This window comes from Anas platyrhynchos, chromosome 7 (assembly GCF_047663525.1).
Source record: "Anas platyrhynchos isolate ZD024472 breed Pekin duck chromosome 7, IASCAAS_PekinDuck_T2T, whole genome shotgun sequence".
In the NCBI taxonomy this organism is placed as follows: domain Eukaryota; kingdom Metazoa; phylum Chordata; class Aves; order Anseriformes; family Anatidae; genus Anas; species Anas platyrhynchos.
In genome coordinates, this window is record NC_092593.1 from 11,930,690 (window position 1) to 11,948,808 (window position 18,119).

At 46.1% G+C, this 18,119-nt stretch overlaps 1 protein-coding gene across 19 annotated transcripts in view; it reads left to right on the forward strand.

Annotated features, from left to right (window-relative positions):
• Positions 1-18,119, forward strand: part of BIN1 (bridging integrator 1) — a 90,363-nt gene that overhangs the window by 43,329 nt on the left and 28,915 nt on the right. For 11 of the 19 annotated variants that reach the window (XM_013097533.5, XM_027462195.3, XM_027462194.3 and 8 more), the window contains exons 3-10: positions 167-221; positions 618-712; positions 2,662-2,757; positions 6,768-6,875; positions 9,542-9,634; positions 13,676-13,761; positions 15,440-15,515; positions 17,299-17,381. In XM_013097533.5, the coding sequence (XP_012952987.3) occupies positions 167-221; positions 618-712; positions 2,662-2,757; positions 6,768-6,875; positions 9,542-9,634; positions 13,676-13,761; positions 15,440-15,515; positions 17,299-17,381 (692 nt within the window). The remainder of the gene's footprint in view (positions 1-166; positions 222-617; positions 713-2,661; positions 2,758-6,767; positions 6,876-9,541; positions 9,635-13,675; positions 13,762-15,439; positions 15,516-17,298; positions 17,382-18,119) is intronic. The other 8 variants (XM_027462198.3, XM_027462199.3, XM_027462202.3 and 5 more) reach the window with 1 other exon arrangement.

Sequence of the window (18,119 nt, forward strand, 5' to 3'; positions counted from 1 at the left end):
GCTGGAGGGCCGTGTGGTTTCCCTGTTAATATTTGTGTAGGCTGGTTAGAGTGCTGATGTTTAGTTTATCTGCAAGATGATTTTTCTTTATTTAGAAATGTTGGACTCCTCCCTCTTACACTGTCTTTGCATGGAAGGATAACTGGTGGTTTTCTTGTTTTCACAGTCGGAAGGCACGAGGCTGCAGAAGGATCTCCGAACTTACTTGGCTTCCGTAAAAGGTAAGATCAGTGTATGCAGAAAACTGTTTCTGCTCAAGACTTACCTGTGCAGTGAGGCTTTTGCAGCCATCCCCTTTCTGGTGTTTCCTATCCCAAGTTTTAAGGAAAGGTCCACCTTGTCTGGGTGGGGGATCTCTCAGACTTCCTTCAGGATTTGCTGAGATGGGATGGGGTTGTGCTTTAATGCCAGGCTGGTGTGAACACAGAGGATTTGATGCGACTGCATCCTTTCTCCCTCTGGTTACCTGCCTTTTCTGTGTTGTCCAGGGGCAGACATCCCATACGGAACAGCTTAGCATTAGTTGTAACCCATTCAACATCTCCTGTGTCCCTGTTCCTCAGGGTAAGGGACAAAGTGTTTCCCCATTTCTGAGACATTTACCTCTTCTTTCCTAGCTATGCACGAGGCCTCGAAGAAGCTGACAGAGTGTTTGCAGGAAGTTTATGAGCCGGATTGGCCTGGGAGAGATGACACAAACAAAATAGCAGAGGTAAGACTCAGCCCAGGATGTGGGCTTACCAGGCTTGGTGTGTCAGAGGAGATGGGCTTTGGAAGCTGTGTCTGTGAGCTAAATTCCTTCAGACACACAGCTTTACAGCAGTAATCAGAGAGACAAACTCAGCGTTGGGAATAAGGGAAGGCTGAAGGGATGTGGCCTGTATTTTTGTCTGTGTGGGGCACTGTTTCCAGGTGCTTGAGTGGTGCAAAGAGCCCTGTACTTAACGTCCACAAGCAAATTTGTTCTCTCAACAGTCGCTAAACAGGGCCAGGGGATGCCAATGAGAGTCTGTAATAGAATCGTCTGGATATATTGCTCATGCTTCATGCAAGAGGAATGGAAACCTAAAATCTATGCCCAAAGCATGGTCAGTCCAGCCAGCCATTGTGTAGCTGCAGTCACCCTCCTACTCGCAGCAGTATCGCCAGCTGCCATATTTTGCTTGCCATCCTGTTTGTCTGAGCCATATTTCACCCCAACCTGCTGTTCTCATCCCTCAGTGAGGTGATGCCTGTCCAACTTGCCCAGGTGTTTTCTGTGGAGCTTAGGGCACAGCCTGTCGTTTGACATCTTGGATGCCCCTTGGCTTGTGTGTGTGGTGGGTCCAGCTGGAAGCAGACACCCTCTGCTCTCTTGCTCAGCTGTTCAGCTGAGCAGCAGCTGTGGCAGTTCAGCTCTGTGGATCCATCTGCCATGAGGCTGCAGGACAGAGCTTATCTGCAGCTGTTTATGATGTTGAAGCAGTGGGGAAGGCATTGGGAGAAAAGCAGGAGAAGGATTCTTCCCTTTCTTCTGCTTTCCCTGCAGAATTCTCACGTGAAATAACATTTATGTCTTACCCAGGAAATACTGACTTCAAAGCAGATAAATCAAAAAAAATACTGAATGTTTCCAGGTCAATTCTTGCATTAACATGGAAACTTTCCATTATGAAGTGGTCTTGCAGTAAATAACAAAGTTGTAATTTAGTTGGTTTGGCTTCACATTCTTTGTTGGCCTTGTTTCTTTCTGAGCTGCTGTGTTGCTTCCTGGGAGACTGTCCCATCAAAGAACTGAAGCCAGAGAAGTCAAAAGAAGCACGAGTCCTGACAAATACCTGCAGCTACTCTGAGAGGCTGCAGGAATATTTCCAGCCTCCAGCTCCCCATTTAATGCCTTTGTGTCATTTGGGAAAAGGGAAGTGGGAGATGAGTGCTATTCCTGACAAAAAACAAAAACAAACCAACCAACCAACCAAACAAACACCCTGAAATTCCACCATATAGAGGACTTTTTTTTTCTTGAATGTTTAGTCAAAACTTTTTGGAAAAAAAAGGAGAGAGTGACAATTTGGAAAAACAGGAGGGAGTGACAATTTCCACCTAATCCAGTGGAATGGGAAGTTAGTGTGGCTGAAAAAAGATGAAGGATGCACAGGGTGAGGTGCAAGCCTTGAACACAACCTCCATGGGGCCAGATGGTATGAGGGCTGAAGAGTGTTGCTATGGCTTTCTGCTGTTCATTATCTTTCAGAAAGCTGTGTTAGAGCAAAGAAGAAAATGGTGCCCAGTGGTGTCAGGTGTCCCATTTTTGTGGCTGCTGGAGGAAGGGGTCTTGGAGGAGAAGGTGAAGGGAGCCTGATGTTCATCTTCCATTCTGCCTTATGGACTTGGACTAGCACAGTAGAGGAACGGACAAGCCCTCAGTGGAAGCCTCATGAAGGGTGCCGTGTCTGTGGGGAGGTTGTCTGAGTTAGCAGCATCAGGCTTTCTTTTTTGTATCTACATTTCTGCCGTGATCTCAGTTTTCAATTAACTTTTCTGCTCTTCAGTTTTTCCTAAGAAGTGACTATTTCTTAAGAGCTCTGGGGACTGAAATTGTTATCTGCAGCACTCACTGAGACAGGCATGAATGCAGAGCTCTGTGCTTTTAACAGTTTGCTCATGACTTTTGTTTTTCAGAACAATGACCTCCTCTGGACGGATTTCCATCAGAAGCTGGTGGATCAGGCGCTTCTGACCATGGATACTTACCTTGGCCAATTCCCAGATATTAAAGTAAGATTCTCCTTAAGCCTTTTGATCTAGAGTCACAGCAGATGAAAATTCATAAGAATCAGTTCCCTGCAACCCCATGTTCTTTATGTGCGTGCTGTGCTGTTGCACACTTCGCTTTCAGAGCAGCCACGATCTCTGCAGCCCTGGTTTATGTGAAAATGCCATGTTCTCCTTTGAGCTTGAAGCAACAGAGTGAAGAATCCAGGGGAAAGACGCTGATGAAAAAACATCAGTACAAAACTAGAGGATCCGTACAAAACCCTGCTGTGTCACAGTGCAGGAGGGTAGTGTCAGCAACAGCTCACAAGCTCTCAGTTTCTCTTTCCAGTCTTTTGTTGTGGCTTTTTTTTTTTTTTAAAACTTCCCTGTAAGTACAATGTGTTGAGGAAGCGATTAGTGGCAAATGTACTTTGTACGTAGAGGCTGGTGTGGAAGGCAGATTTCTGTGTTCCCTGAAGTCCTGCCGCACATATTATCAGCTCTTTGCCAGGAATGGGAATGCTGAATGTATGTCTTTTGGAGAGAGGTTGTATCCAAGGACCTGGGTTTGAATGATGTTATGTAGGTTCCCCTTCCGCTGTTGTCATCTCGCCATTCGTTTTGAGAAGGTTATGCAGGAAATGTCTTCACCATATGGAAGTGCTAATAATGATATCACCATATGGGAAATATCAGCTTGGCTTCTTCCCAGTGAAAACAACCCTTTCCCCACCACATGGCTCTTAAAACGTTTGTCAATATTTGTTGCTCCAGGAGGCTTGTGCTGTATCAAAGCGGGGCAGGTCACAGGCTTGAAAATAAGCCCTGAACAGCAGTGTCACTGCCTCCTGGGGCTCCTTGGTTTTGCTTCATTTTTCCAGCATTCTCTGTTCCTGGAAATCCAAGGTGGGGAAGGGTGAAGAGGCTTGCTGTTTCTTTCAACCCGGTGAAGGCTGTAGTGCTGATCACAGCCCATAGTGTGAGCCTGTGCAGAGGTTTGTGCACTGTTTCTTTAGCAGGAGGTTTTGTTTCAGGCTCTCTGTAGACTCAGACTTCTGCACTGCTTCTGACTAAATAGTTTTTTACCAGCGTTTTGTGGCTGTGCACTGGGTAACCTCAGTGTCACATTTCTTCCGTGCTTATTACTGATATCACGTTCTCAGTCTTCAGGTGATACTCTAGAAAATGGGAAGTTAAAACACTTCTGTGCACAACTGAAAAAAATGCTTTAAAGAGAGCACTGCTGTCCTATACCTTTCCTCCTAAAATGAGTGAGAATTTGGGTTTCTGTCGGTTCCTACAGTAAGATATGGATATATTTCACTGCATTCGCCATTTGTTTAATGTTTTCATTGGTATGCATTTAAAAAGGTCAAGATGGTTTTTGGTAGTTCAGATGGATGTGGTGTTCTCCTTACCACAGAGCAGTGAGAAGTGCTCAGGTCAGACTTGGTTTCTTTGACTGGTAGAAACAACTGTAAGACTGTTGTTGAAAGTTGAAGCCAAACTTCAACAAGTTTGTACAGTTGTACAAAAGTATAGTTTGGCTTCAAGTAAGGAACTAAAGTTCTAGGGGGTGGCATGCAAGAAAGAAAAAACAGTCATATGTAATTAATAGAATACTTCGGTGTTTTTTTGTTGTTGTGGGAATAGTTTTCTGGTTTGTGTTTTCTGCAAAAACAAACTTTCTGCTTTCCATGGAATTCTAGTATTAGGATGATGAGAAAAATTGATTTATGGAGAGAAGATGATTTTAATTGAATGATGTGAGAGCCTAATTTTTGTTAATGGCCCAGTAATTCAAATGTGTGACAAGTTAGATCATGCACGTGGTGTTTGTTTGTTGAATTCTAACACATTCTGAATCTTCTTTTGCTGAAGAAGGCTGGAAAAGTTCCCTTGAATTTTTTGGACCTCCAACAGGATCCACAGCATGAATGTGAAAACGTAGTATTCCTTTAGTAAAGAGTTTAAGTTAAAGGGAAACATTTTTCAAGTTTGGCAGGGGGGAGTGAACAAAATCTCTCTGTCTTTTCTAACTTGAGGAATGGGAACACAAAAAGTCCTTCATCCTTTCTTTGCGGGTCAGTATCTATAGCTTCCTGGAATAGGCCTCTTGTATAATCAATAAATATTTCGGAGTGAATTTTTGATTGGGGTTGCAGAGCACACCACGAGGGTACAGGTCTCTACAGTGAGCTCAGGGAAGGTGGATCCTAACCTGAGTTCTGAGTAGCTGTGGAATTGGCAAAATTTTATCTTGCACTGAAACTGATGTGCTGTTTCTACTAGGCTTGAAACCAAGTATCAGTAAGGATTTATTTATTTATTTATTTATTTTAAATGGAGGCTCAAATTAAGATGAATATATTGCAAAGGAATAAAACACATCTTCGAGTTCAGCTTTTGCCGTTAGGTGGTGGTGGGCTGCTGCAGCTCTCCTGGAGAGCAGCTCTCCTGGAGTCATACAAGGGAACTACATACAGGTGGCTGTTTGCCTTGAGACAGAGATTGGCAAAACCCCTCTAAACTCCAGCTGTCTCTGCCAGCCTGATGTAAGGGAAATATTCATTCCCTTAGATCCCAGATCTGGAGTGTGTGGAAGATGCGTTAGCTCACATCTCAGAGACTGTAATGCTGCTGGAAGCCCCCTCCTACACCCTGTCTCCGTGCCCAGCTGGCAACATTTCCCAGGAGGGCAGGCTGCCACCAGGGTACTGGGAGGTGTCTTCTACAGCCCCTGATTGAGGAGTGGCTCGGCTTCTTCGTGATTCCTCTCCTGGAGCGAGCTGAGCACTCTGAAATCAGGCTGGGTGTGCGTGCGGCTGAGATCCTGCAGATCCTCGGTGACTCACACGGAGCTGCACCAGCGTTTGCTGGAAGCGCAGAGGAGCGTGTGTGGGAGACGTGCAAACTGGTCCCAGCTGCTCTGGCAGAAAGATCAGCCCCGAGCATGGTTTTGCAGTTTTATCTGCAGGAGCCTAGGGAGAGGAGACCACCTTTCCTTGCCAAGTGCAGGATTGGAGGGGGGGAATTTGCTTTTGCAAGTAAATCCCAGAGCTGATTCTTCAGTTTCTCTGAGTTGTGTGGTTAATTAGAAACCCTTCTGGCTCCTTTCTGTGTCATTTTTGTTCAAGTTCTCCAGTCTGTCTCTAGGCTGCAGATCACTGACACTGGACCAGGCCTCTCTGAGCCTGGGAAGACCTGTGCTCCAACCCAGATCGTCCGGGGTGTCTGTAGAAAGCACAGGAGGCAAGGGTCTCAGGGGGATTGGTGGTGCTTAAAACAAGGCTGCCCAGTGGGTCTGAGCCTCAATGAGGTGAAACTGGTGGGCGAGAGGGCCTGAGGGCACCTCAGGAGAGGGGGATGACAGAGGTATCACAGAGTAACAGGCCACAGCCGTGATGCTCTGAGGTCTGGATTCTCACCCACGGACCTGTCAGGATCCTTTTCCTGAGCGTGAGCCTGGTACGCAGCTGGCTCCTTCCTTGCCTTTGTAACAGCTTGGGACAAAAGGGGGATGTTGTGTATCTGTGATACAGTGCTACAGCTTCTCCTTCACGCTTCTCTTGCATAGTAGCTGGTTGTAATGGGCCATTGGCCGTGACTGTGGTCACACCAGCTGATAAACACAGTGCTTCTGTCTGGATCTCCGGTTGCAGGGTCTGAAATGCTGTCCTAGGCATATCCTGAGCATGTGGAGGAGTGCTTCTGCTGTGCTGGCAACAGAGACACTTTCTTGTGTTCTTCTTTTGAGTTTCTGCATGAACTAGGGCTGTGAGCTGGCTGGCTAGAGACTTGCTGCAACCCTTGGGAAAACGAAAAAGCAGAGGCTTAGGTGAGGCTAAATGAAAAATGGGAAAAGTCCTCTCCGGGCAACCTGTGTGGGGTGTCCAGTGGGTGTCCCTGTGCAGGCAGAGCATGCAGTGCTGTATGAGTTGGGTGGAGCTGAGGTGGGGGTGTTGCTGACAGTCTCTGTGGTTTTGGCTGCCAGGGAAGATTGTCATGACTCTTTTCTCCATCTTTTGTAGTCTCGTATAGCGAAGCGAGGAAGGAAGCTTGTGGATTACGACAGCGCCAGACACCACTTTGAAGCCCTGCAAACTGCAAAGAAGAAGGACGAAACTAAAATCGCAAAGGTAAAGCAAGCAAGAGAGGATGTGCAACTCTCCTTTCATTTGGGGAGGTCTGCTTTCGCTTAGTGAGCAGTTGTAAAGCACACCTGTACCTCTCTGCTGGACGTGCTTTGTTCAGAGAGATGTTGTGAACTGGTGGGGCTTGACTAGCTGTTTTCTTCTCACCTGTTTAATTCTCCTAGAAGGCAGGATGTGTTCTGCTGTCTTAGTTCACACCCACCATCATCAGCGAGCATCTGTCAGCAGCTAAGGCCTAGGCATGTTTTTCCTCAGATGCTGCAGGGACGTCTGTCAGAAAAGCCTGTGCGCCTCTGGGGAAGCAAAGTTTTGTAGTGCCACAGCAAAATTTTCCAGTTTGTCTGCTTTTTGGGACTCTCTGTCTCCCCATCTTAGATCAGCAGTGATAGCAGATCAGAGTGTTTGACTGTTGCTTGAGGTTGGTGGTATTTGTGAAGTTCTAGGACAGAGGCCTTTGGGAGAGTGAGTTACAAATTTATTGGTGCAAATGCAACCTATGTGCACTTGATGATCCTGTTCTATCATCTGCTGACCACAATTACTGGAAAATAAATAAGGCTGAAAGCAGGAAAGCAAGAATTTTGTCTTGCTAAGGCATGGCTTCTTTCATTTCAGTGTTAATTCTGGAGCATGCCCAACACACAAGTGCAGAATTTTATTTTTAATTAAAGTAAATTTCATTAGAAATAGAATTTAGGTAGTCTTTTAATTGTAGCTGAAGAAAGGTGGCAATGCTAACCTTGTTCTAGAGGAAGCTCGTGGCTTTAGGATAGCCCAGAAAATGAGCTGTGGATTACTCCTTTACCCCGAGTGGATTTGAGCCCACATGCTCCACACCACAGGACAAATCTTGACATGACAGGTCTAGTGGTCAGGAGACACCTTTCATTTCTCTTTAATATAGACCATGGCACATCAGGACTCTTGGGGATAGAGGAGTGCAGGGAAGGAAAAAAAAGCCTGAGCCTCTTTAATCTTTTAACAAGGCTGAGAAGGGTTGTCATCCTTTGCTTTGCAATTATTTCAGGTAGGAAGGATTTAGGCTATGTTGGAGACAATAGTATGGCTCTGGCATGGAAGGAATAAGGTGCTTCTCTTTCCCCAAGCAAAAAAATCTGCATTTACTAGCCAACTGACAAGTAATTTTATTTTTAAGCTGCCAGTCATCAGTCGTCTCCTCTCCTGGTGCATGCACTGTGATTAAGCCTGGCAAACAAAGGGGTGAAAGACTGATGGCTCAGGTGTCATTGCATTATTTGTGTCTTTGTGGTTCTGTATTCAAGGCATGAGGCCCACGACAGACTTGATGTTGTCTGTTGAAGGCCGTACTTCAGTGTGTTCAGGGGTTAGAGAAGAATTTCCATGGGATGTGATACTATTTTTTGGTGTGTGCCTCTGGGATCTTTGCTGCAGTGGCACTGGTGTTTGTAAGAATTCATTTGCTCAGGTTGGTAGCTGGTGATCTGCACCCAAGAGGCTGGCCTTTGTCATTGCTGCACTCACTCATGTTGCCCCAAATGCTCACATAAGATGTGTTTTTGTCAGGGGATGTTTTGTTGTTGCTCTTTACTGTTTCCTTCATGTGTTAACTATGGTTTGGAGTGTGAAGTGTTGAGATGTAGGAGATGGTGCTCTGTTCCTGATTCAGTCTGTTCAAATGCCTTTTAGTACTTGGTCGGACCCTTCTCGTTAGCCAAAGCAGGCACTGCATCAGTTTTTTCCCCTGCTCTGTGCTGTAGGCTGTAAGCTCATGCACAGGTAATCTGTGATGCATCACAGTAGCTTGATCCTGTGATGGGATCACTGAGAGTCCCAAAAGTTGTGTGTGTGCGCTCTTCCCAAATAGGCAGCTTTCACAGCCCAGCCTCTCAGACCCACAGTTGTAGTCATGCACTGCACTCATGCAGGGAGTTCACCTCTCCATTTCTGTCACCCCAGTTCTGCTTGTGTGACCTGTGAAGTGGGTAAGGTGCAAGTGTAAGGTACTTTGAAATGTGACGACAAGCCCTGAGGAAAGAGAAATCTTATTTATAAATGACAGAGCTTACAATCACGAACTGACTTGAATGATGTTTCACGGTATTATGGTAATACAAACAGCATTGGAAATACTTTTTGGGGTTATGCAGTCTCTTTTTCTCTTCTAATTTACAATGTTCTTTTCCCAGGACTCCCGCCACTTACTGCTAAACTCACAACCTGCCATTAAATTAAAGTGCTGCGGACATTCAGCTGTTGCATGCAAATAATTACAATGGTTAATTAATCCTGACCTCTCTCCAAGGAGCTCCCACTTCACAGTCATGACTCGGAGTAGGGTTGTCTGTGTGCTAGGTCACTAACAACTATTATCTGTTGCTCTTTGCAGCTGCCTGGCTGGCCTACAGTATCCCAGCCCACACTGGAGCATTAATTACTGCTAAACTTGGCATGCTTTAAAGGATTCATAACCAATCAGTCCCAGGATATTTGTTGTTTTTTTTTTTCTCTTGCCTTGGTGACACTGGTTTGGTCCAGCTTCTAGATACAGTCTCTGTTGTGATTTTATTTTATTTTTTTATCCTAAAAATATATATATGTATATGTTTGTCTCTCTCTTGTTCTCTCTTTATTTTTTTCTCTTTTCCCTCAAACATGCTCCCTCCCCCCAGCCTGTTTCGCTGCTTGAGAAAGCTGCGCCTCAGTGGTGTCAAGGGAAGCTCCAAGCTCACCTCGTTGCGCAAACTAATCTGCTCCGAAATCAGGTGACTGCTGATCTACCTGCCTCTAACCCTGCATGCGCTATTTCGGGCTCTAGACTGTACTGTGCAACTAATCTCTAGGCAACGTTCACTCTAGTCCCTTCTGTTAGCGTGTCCTTGGTACTTCTGAGCCGCAGTGGACACACTGAAATCGATGAGACGTGGCTCTATGCCTGCCCTGCTGATTTCTAACCAGGTGTGGTAACTCTAGGCTGTTCTCTCCCCATAAAGTGAAATGGGGATGAAGAAAAGCTGTGGAATAATGCCACGGCAGAGGGGATATAGTGTAGTTCTGCCAGTTATTCCTTACCACACCTGTGGTGAAATACAAGTTTCTGAAATTGTCACTGGCCTGACTCTGCTGGCCTAAAAGAGCCCTCTCCAGGTACGTAGAGGTTCGGTCTGTGTAGAAGAGGAGGGAGCAGAGCAGGGAACTCGCACCCCTCAGAGCTCCAGGCTGAGGTCATAGTTGTGTCATGAAAGCTTGTACAAAAGATTGTACTTCTTTACATTCTTTATCAGCGAGTGCATTGCAGTTTGTCAACATAATTGGTCTCACCTTATAAAGCACCTGGGATTTTCACAGTCAGATTATGATGGAACATCTGGCAAAATACCATGTTACCACACAAATAAAGCCTGGGAATGAATGGCTGTGAGCAGCCCTGCTTAGAATGCATGGCAAAGTGAGGAAGTAAGTATTCGTTCTTGACTGAAGGGAGGACATTTGACAGGCTTCCCAAGGCTTTTCCTGTGCCTTGACCGTGCTGGAAATTATCTCTTTGGCTGTAGATCTTGACTGATCTGTTTGCCTGGTGGTCATTTTGGAGGACTAGAAAGCAGGTGCAGGATGTTTCTCAAATCAGGTCTTGGTCATTCTTTATCTTTTCAAACTGGCTGGAATGACTGGGGGAAATACCACCTCCCACACACTACCTGCAGAAGCAGTACAGAAGCAGCATGAGGGCTCCCTCATCCATTGTGTTGTGATCTGAGGGTGCTATGAGTCAGCTGATAATTTCTGTCTGCTGGGTGACTTTGCCCTAAAGCAGATAACAAGGATGTGCGTAATCTTTCTAGCAGCTGTATTGTGGGGGCTTTAATCTCCTGCTAAGTGGCATTAGTATTTTCAGTCACCCTGTAATATCAATTTAAGTCCTCCTTTAAGTTTTTCCTCTTGCATTCCTTAAATAATAGTATTGCTAACCTCAAGTTTTTGTTTCTAATTGTGTGAGGCTTTTTTTTTTTCTTTTAATTTTGATTTGGTCTAACCTAAAAATCTAAGGAGGAAGATCAGTTTGTATTCTGGACCTGTGGGTTTCCCAGCTTTTCTTAAACACCAGCAGGCAGAGGGTTTAAAAATAGAAAGCTTCAGTCTTTGTATTCACATGACTGTAAGACTGAAGGTGTTAATGGCAACCCTAAATCTCATTAAGCTCATGGGAAGAGCAGGAGGGCTGATGACACTGCATTTATTGAAGAGCTTCAGAATATTATGCCTAACAAAATTTCCTTCTATGTACCAGCAGCTGTGTTGCTGTCTCTTGTCTGATAATTCCTATTACTATATAACCTTCAAGCAAAAACGGGGTCAGCAAGATTTATTTTTAATGCCAAAAAAAAAAAAGTCCCTCCCTCCAGTGTTTAGACCGCTGGCTTTTTGGGCCTTTCACAGATACTAGCAAAAACAAGAAATCCAGGGGCGTTCCTCTAGTCTCCTGGGAGGTTTGCTTTTGCGAGCTCTCAGTTACAAATTCTGGTGACTGTGCTTTTTGAAACAAAGGGGGAAATAGCTTAGAACAGCAAATTCCTGACTTTTTTCAGGCATCCCTGAAATGCTGACTTCAGACCAGAAAGCAATATCCTTGGCGCTGCAGTGACAATGGAGCAGTGCCTCTGTCTATAGGGGAGAGCCAGGGAGTTGGGCCCGGGGCTGTGATCCCTTTGAGGGGAGAGGCAGCACTGGCTGGGACTGATGGGGCTGGCGTGGGGTGCCCAGCTGTCCTTACCCCTGCCTCGTGGATTGCTGGTTCCTACAGCTGCTCTAGAGGGAGCATTGCCTCTTGCTGACTTTGCCTTTGCCTCAGGATGTCACAATATTGACACGTTGCTTTCTAGGTTCTTTGGCCTTCTGAACAGGTAAACGAGAGAGGGAAAGATTTACTGATGTTCAACATGTCTGAAAAACTGACAGCATTCAATGGTGCTTCATGTCCCAGCTTTCCCATCTCCTGGGGTGGTTGTGGTTCCAGTCTATAGTGGAAGCTAGTATGAGATAAAACCGAAGGTTGGAATGGGATTTTTTTTTTCTCTTCTTTTAAAATGGCTGCATTGGAAACATTTGGCATGGGGGGATTTTAAGGCAGAATGAGTCTTTTGTGATTATCAGCTCTGATCCAGCATAAACTGTGTCTCCGTTTAAATGGATTTTTTGTTTGCTTGGTGCAAACTCTCTCAAAGCATTGGGTTTCACAACAAGTGTAGCAGCAAAATACAGGGATTTCTGGATGGAAACATCCTGATCCCTTCTCCCCTTACCTGTTCCTTACAGGGACTGCTTAAATTTTGAATACCAGTTGTTTTGAATACCCAGTTGTGGTGTCTTTTTCTGGGGCGAAGAGCCTCTTCTGACCTTGAGTACAAAGAGCCTTTGGCAGCAATGAGTGACCCTCTGAAAGGTGAAGCTAGTTGGAAGTTAGGAGCTTCTGCTCCTAAGTCAGACAAAAGATGGAGAATTTAAGGATCCTGCACAACACTGTGAGGAACAGGACTCTGAACTCCACAATATTTTTAAGTCCTTTCTCCTGTCAGTCCTGTCTTTACACAGACCTGGCATTAAGGAGCAGCAAGTTGTGGATTTATTTAGTTAAGCTGGTGCAAAGAAGATAAAATTTCATTTCAAAGAAGGGGTGAGAATCTAACTGGAGGTGCGAAGAGCGACCTGGTCCCTAGTGGCTTGCTGGCTCTTCAGAGCATGTTGTGACATTCCTGCTGTTGTCACGCTTGAAGGTAGGCACTGGTGCTGAGTTTCCTGTTAAGAAGCATCACCAAGGGGACATGCAGGAGTTTGCTGTCCTGCTTCCAGCTGCAGAGTGCTGTGCTGTTGCAAACTAGAGGATATAAACATTTTATTTAGCAAGCTTGCAGTTTTAAGTCAGGGCACTGAAAACAGGGAAGGAGCCATCAAGGACTGATATGGGAAGGGGAACATGCATGTTGCTGATGCTTGCTGTCAGCAACAGAAACCAGGTTCGTCATTTCTGTCTCTGAAAGGTACCAGAATTCATGTATCGTTGCTGGGGTCTGTCAATGTCTGTGTCAAATGGATCAGATCAAATTTAAACTCTTTGGAAGTAAGAGGTTCTGTATGAGGGATATTTCCTTTGTTGTTGGTAGTCAGCAGCCAGCCAGGGGTTTCTCTTGTATTAGGTCTTCACCAATAAGAGTATGTGAGGCTACTGAGACCAAGACCTGCTGCTCCAACCTAGCCTTCTGCTGGCACAACTTAAGCTTTGTGTATCCCTCCTTGCTTTCTCTGCTTTGCTTTGTGAGAAGGATGTATCAGTGAAGGAGGCAGACCTCTTCCCTTCCCAAGAAGAGGTGGTGCTTTGGAATGACCTTACCTCCCTCACGAGGGAGGTCTCTTCTTCATTTGGGATAGGTGTCAACTATTTCAGAGACCCAACAAGGAGCAGGGGCCTCTAAATCTTCATTTGTGTCCAAACTGGAGGCTGAACTGCCTGACCACCTTCACTCGGTTTTGGGAGCCAGGGAAATTTGTAGGACTTAAAATATGTTAGTGGATGTTTGAAGTCTCTTCTGAGTATCCAGACAGGGAAATGCATTGAGGGCAGTGCAGGCAAGCTGAAGGGGCATCACCTCACTTGTGATGCAACCCTGGTTTCTGGGAGACTTGTTTGGAATGGGGATTACCCCGTGCCAGAATTTTGCTTGTTCTCCTAGCAAAGTCAAGAGTTACAGTTAGCTCAGCCCTTCAGGGTACTTGTATGTGCTGGAGCTTATTCTCTTCCTTCTGTTATTAAGGCTGAAGAAGAGTTAGTAAAGGCTCAGAAGGTATTTGAAGAGATGAACGTTGATCTGCAGGAGGAGCTGCCTTCACTATGGAATAGGTGAGTGCTGGAAGTTTTCCCAAGGCATGGTTGGAAGGGCGCAAAGACCTTCCACTGTTCATGGACCTTCCTGTATCACTGTTCTCAGCTTGGGCTGGGTTTCTGAATCATCTCAGAGAGTCTGTCCTAAGATTACCACCAGGTGGGTTCACCTTGGTCTTTCTTCACTTTGGTACGGGATCCTAATGACAAACTTTCACCACAAAGAGAAATGGTGTTTCCCCACCAACTCTACCCAATTCTCCTGCGCATTGCCCTAACTTTTGCTGTGGATATCAGACAGAGGAGGCTGGGTACGTCAGCTGACTGATGAAAAGCCTGAGAGATTTATACAGTGACTGTGGTTGAGGAAGGCTAGGAGGTGGTGCCTTGCTCACTTGTGTCTCACCATGTAAGCTTATGAGCACTCAGTGAAGCAGCAGGTGTTAAACAACAGGGAAGGTGAGCGGGCAGGTTGGATGTCATCTGTGAATGCTGTTTCCAGGTTAGAGCAGTTGGGTGAACAAAGCCAAGGGAAATGATCCTGGTGGTGACTGCCTTCTCTAGCCCATAACGTGTGCTTCTGGCTGTGACACTGGACCTAGTGAAGAACTAGTGTTTACAGCTGTCCTCCTGTGGTGCTCTATTTAACAAAACATAGCTTGGGTTGAAAAAAGATGGAAGATGTGATAGATCAGGGTTTTGCCACACCAGTGATTATGATGATAAAAAGGGGAGAGAAGAAGCAGGCTAACTAACAGGTAGCTTGGAGGATGAACTGGAGAGCACTAGGAGGTGATGTATAGGGAAGGCAAGCCAAATCCTCGTCTCAGTTCTGTATTTTTAAATACAATGACCATATCTGGGTTTGCAGTGCTAGTCTGGGGGAAATGAAGAGAGTGGACAGCAACAGAGTGGGGAGCAAAGTGCTGATTTCTGCCCTCACCCCCTTTTCCTCCCAGCCTGGGCTGTTTGCATGCAGCAGCATGCAGGCCTGCTGAGGAAGCAGTTGGGAGGGATGCAGGCATTTTGGTGGCTACATGTGCAGAATAGTGATGCTGCTGGCCTTTGAGGGAAGAGAGTGTCTCACTCCTGCTGTTGCTCCTCCAGCTGGGCACTGGGATCTGCTGGCAGGCTGGATACAGGAAGCAAGGAGGCAGGCGGCTGCGGGGATTTTGAAGTGCCACAGGTTGTTCACAGGCTCCTGCTGTCCAGCCGATCCTTTTGCATTCCTGTTGCTCTCTGTGCATATCCTGTGCTTTCTTACTCTTCTGCCTTTAGAAGCAAAGAGTTCACACTTTTGCTCTTCCCCTGGTGCTGAGGGACTTTGGAGTGACTTAATTTCTCTCCTGCCAGTTGCCTCAGTTTTCCCCACACTATCACAACTTCCATCGTTTTGCTTTCCATCACCCTACCATTAGTGTGTGCTCCCCCCCACCCCCTGCACCTCCCTATCCCTTTTGCCAGCACAAATCACAAATTCAGATCTTACCATACCTGGCCTCCTCCTCCTGGCCTTAGCTCCACCGCCCCTTCCACACTTCTTTGCTGCCATTCTCTTCCAGCATGTGCCAGGCCTGACAGAGTTGAGCTCAAATGGGAATGGTGGGTGGGAGATAGCAGGTGAGGCAGAGCTGAAAGCTTTTGGGAGAGCATGGTGTCCATTAAGTTCTTCTTTCTCTTGTTTTTCATTTGGCAGTCGTGTTGGTTTCTACGTCAACACATTCCAGAGTATAGCAGGCCTAGAAGAAAACTTCCATAAAGAAATGAGCAAGGTAAGACAATTAACAGCTTGTCCTATTAACACACCCTGTTCTCTCATCACTGCTATTTGAGAAAACTAAATGATATGACTAGAGAAGAAAGCATTTACCCTGTATTAGAGCAAAATGTTAACCCTCAGACTTTTTCAAGCAACATGGGGGAAGGTCTATCTGAGTTAGTAATGTGAAGGGATGGAGTAAGGGGAGAGAGGGTAGAGTACCACTGCATGCTGCAGGGAGTTTGTGTCACTTGGCTCACTTGAAGATCCACAGAGGGGAGGAAAGCCACTTTCAGGCCTGTCTTGCTGCCTTTTCTAATTCCTCCAGAATCTGGATCTGTAACCTATGACCAAGCCATCTCAGCCTGGCATCTGTTTGCAAAAGAAGCCATCTGAATGCTTAGCATGGCCCTTGCATGGACTGCCTGGTGGTCGTGGGCTGGGAATCAGGGCAGTGAGTGGTGTCATAGTCTGGTGGCAGGCTGGATTTGGGTGTTGTCCCAGCACCCAGCGGAGACCTCAGAAATAGGCTGTGGGAAATCCTCCCATTGCCACTTTCCTTTAGAGGAACATTTCTATCATTAGTTACTTCTCCTAAAAGCTCAGTAAGTCTTGTGTTCCTTAGGTCTGTATGCTGCTCCTAAGGCATGCATGCTCTCTGTAAATCTTAGCGAGAAACTGAGAGTCCATCTGGAAAAGTCTTGTATTCCTCCCTCCCTAATGTCATCCTAACAACAAGACAGCCGCTAAGCAACCAGCAACTTTATAGTCATTCAATTCCCAGCAGTCAGGGGCCCACTGCCTTGGTGTAATGCATCAGTTTGGAGCCCTGCTGACACTTCATGGGGACCTTTCCAGTTAATGGCCTGCACTTCTACACTGGGGAATGAACTTATCATTAAGAGTAGGGAGGATTATTATAATTATCAGTCTGCTGTTAAGTTATATTCAGCAAAATGTGGGAAAGATGCCTGCTAGAAAGGAATTCTGCTCTTGTATCATGTCTTGGATTTTTCTTTCCCTGTGACTTTTGTGTGAGAGCAGGCCTTTAGCTTTGTTCCATGAAACCATCTGTTTCTTATTACTGCACTAGCATCCAATTAACTGCTGGTGTTGCCGGCACAATGCCTCTGACATTGATTGCATTGGATCCCTCCTCCTGCCGATGATAAATCTGGCATCTCATCTTGTTTGTGAATTGGCTGTTTCAGAATAGGAGTGTCCAGGGTGAATGTTTCAGCCTTTGGTGTTGGGAAAAGTTTAACCCCTAATACTGCATTTTTTCTAAGAGATCCAGGTCCTGCCTAAACCTGGATGGCCCAGGCAGCCTGCAAGGTGAAGGTTTGCTGTTGACTTAGTAGTTCTGTAGTTGCCTGTAGTTCTGCATTGTAAATGTCCATATCCCAGGTTCATTAGAAGGTATAAGGAGCAACTTTGGCTACAAACCTAGAGCGAAGCTTCAGTCCCAGTAAACAGAAGACCCTCAGGTGAACGCTCGGCCTGGTACTGCAGTAGTACTGGGCAGCACACAGGTTGGGACAGGTGACACAAAAGCAAAGAGGATAGTGTCTTGGGAAGACAGAGCATTCTCATGAGGTGCCAGCAGCTCTTCGGAAGTCTGAATGTAGGGTTCTTTACCCCATGGAGGAGTGGAAACATGTAGGGCTGTTTTCTCATGGGACAGCTGACTGCACAAGTCAGTGCTTGGTCAGCCTATGCAGGCCAGTGCAGGCTCTCTTATGGCACTTGGGGCTCTTTTCTCATTATTTTCTCTTTTTTGTTTTTGTATTTTGCAGTTGAACCAAAACCTCCATGATGTCCTGCTGGGTCTAGACAAGCAGTATTCAGGCAATGCCTTCCCCATTAAAGCACAGCCCAGGTGAGTAACTGGGAGCAATGTCTTTCCCTCAGCAGGGGAGGAGGGACTGGGTGGTCTCTGCTGGGGTATTGAAACCTGCATGGTGTCACCTGAAGAGTGATTTGATTGTCTGCGTATAGCCAGCCTTGAGAATCCCTAGAGGATATCCAAGATTGCACTTGAGGCTGGGAGACACGATGCAATACCTCCTACCTTTGTAGGATAGCAGCTGGAGGCCTCAACTTTCACTATTTGCTGATATTTAGGCAACCGACTCACCTCTGCTGTTTTTAAAGTCAAATTCCATAAACCAGTGCTATAACACTGAGCTCCCTTTCCTACTGAGTCTGGTTGTCCTGCACCCGTCCTGTTCTTTCCTTCAAAAGCTTCCCCCACATACCTGTAGCTTGTGAGCTAGAGGACCCAAGACCCCATTTATTTTCCAGCCTCCTCCAACTTGTTCACTAAAGCCCCGTGTCCCTCCTGTGCTCCAAACTAGGGTGTGTTGCCTGTATCTGTATGTGTTATGGATGTAGTTACAGCCTCATTCATACGAGGCTTTCTGATCTCAGAGCACTTTCAGTCTGTGTGTATGCAAGGAGTGTGTGTCCTCCAGTCCTTTAGTTTTCTTTGCTCAGCTGGGGCTGGTCCATTTAGGTTAACTGCAAAGCTGCACATTCTCCAGCACTGAGAGGGGAGGGAGAGGTCAGGCAGTGGATGAGGCTGCAGCTGGCTCCCATCCAAATGTGTGAGTGATGA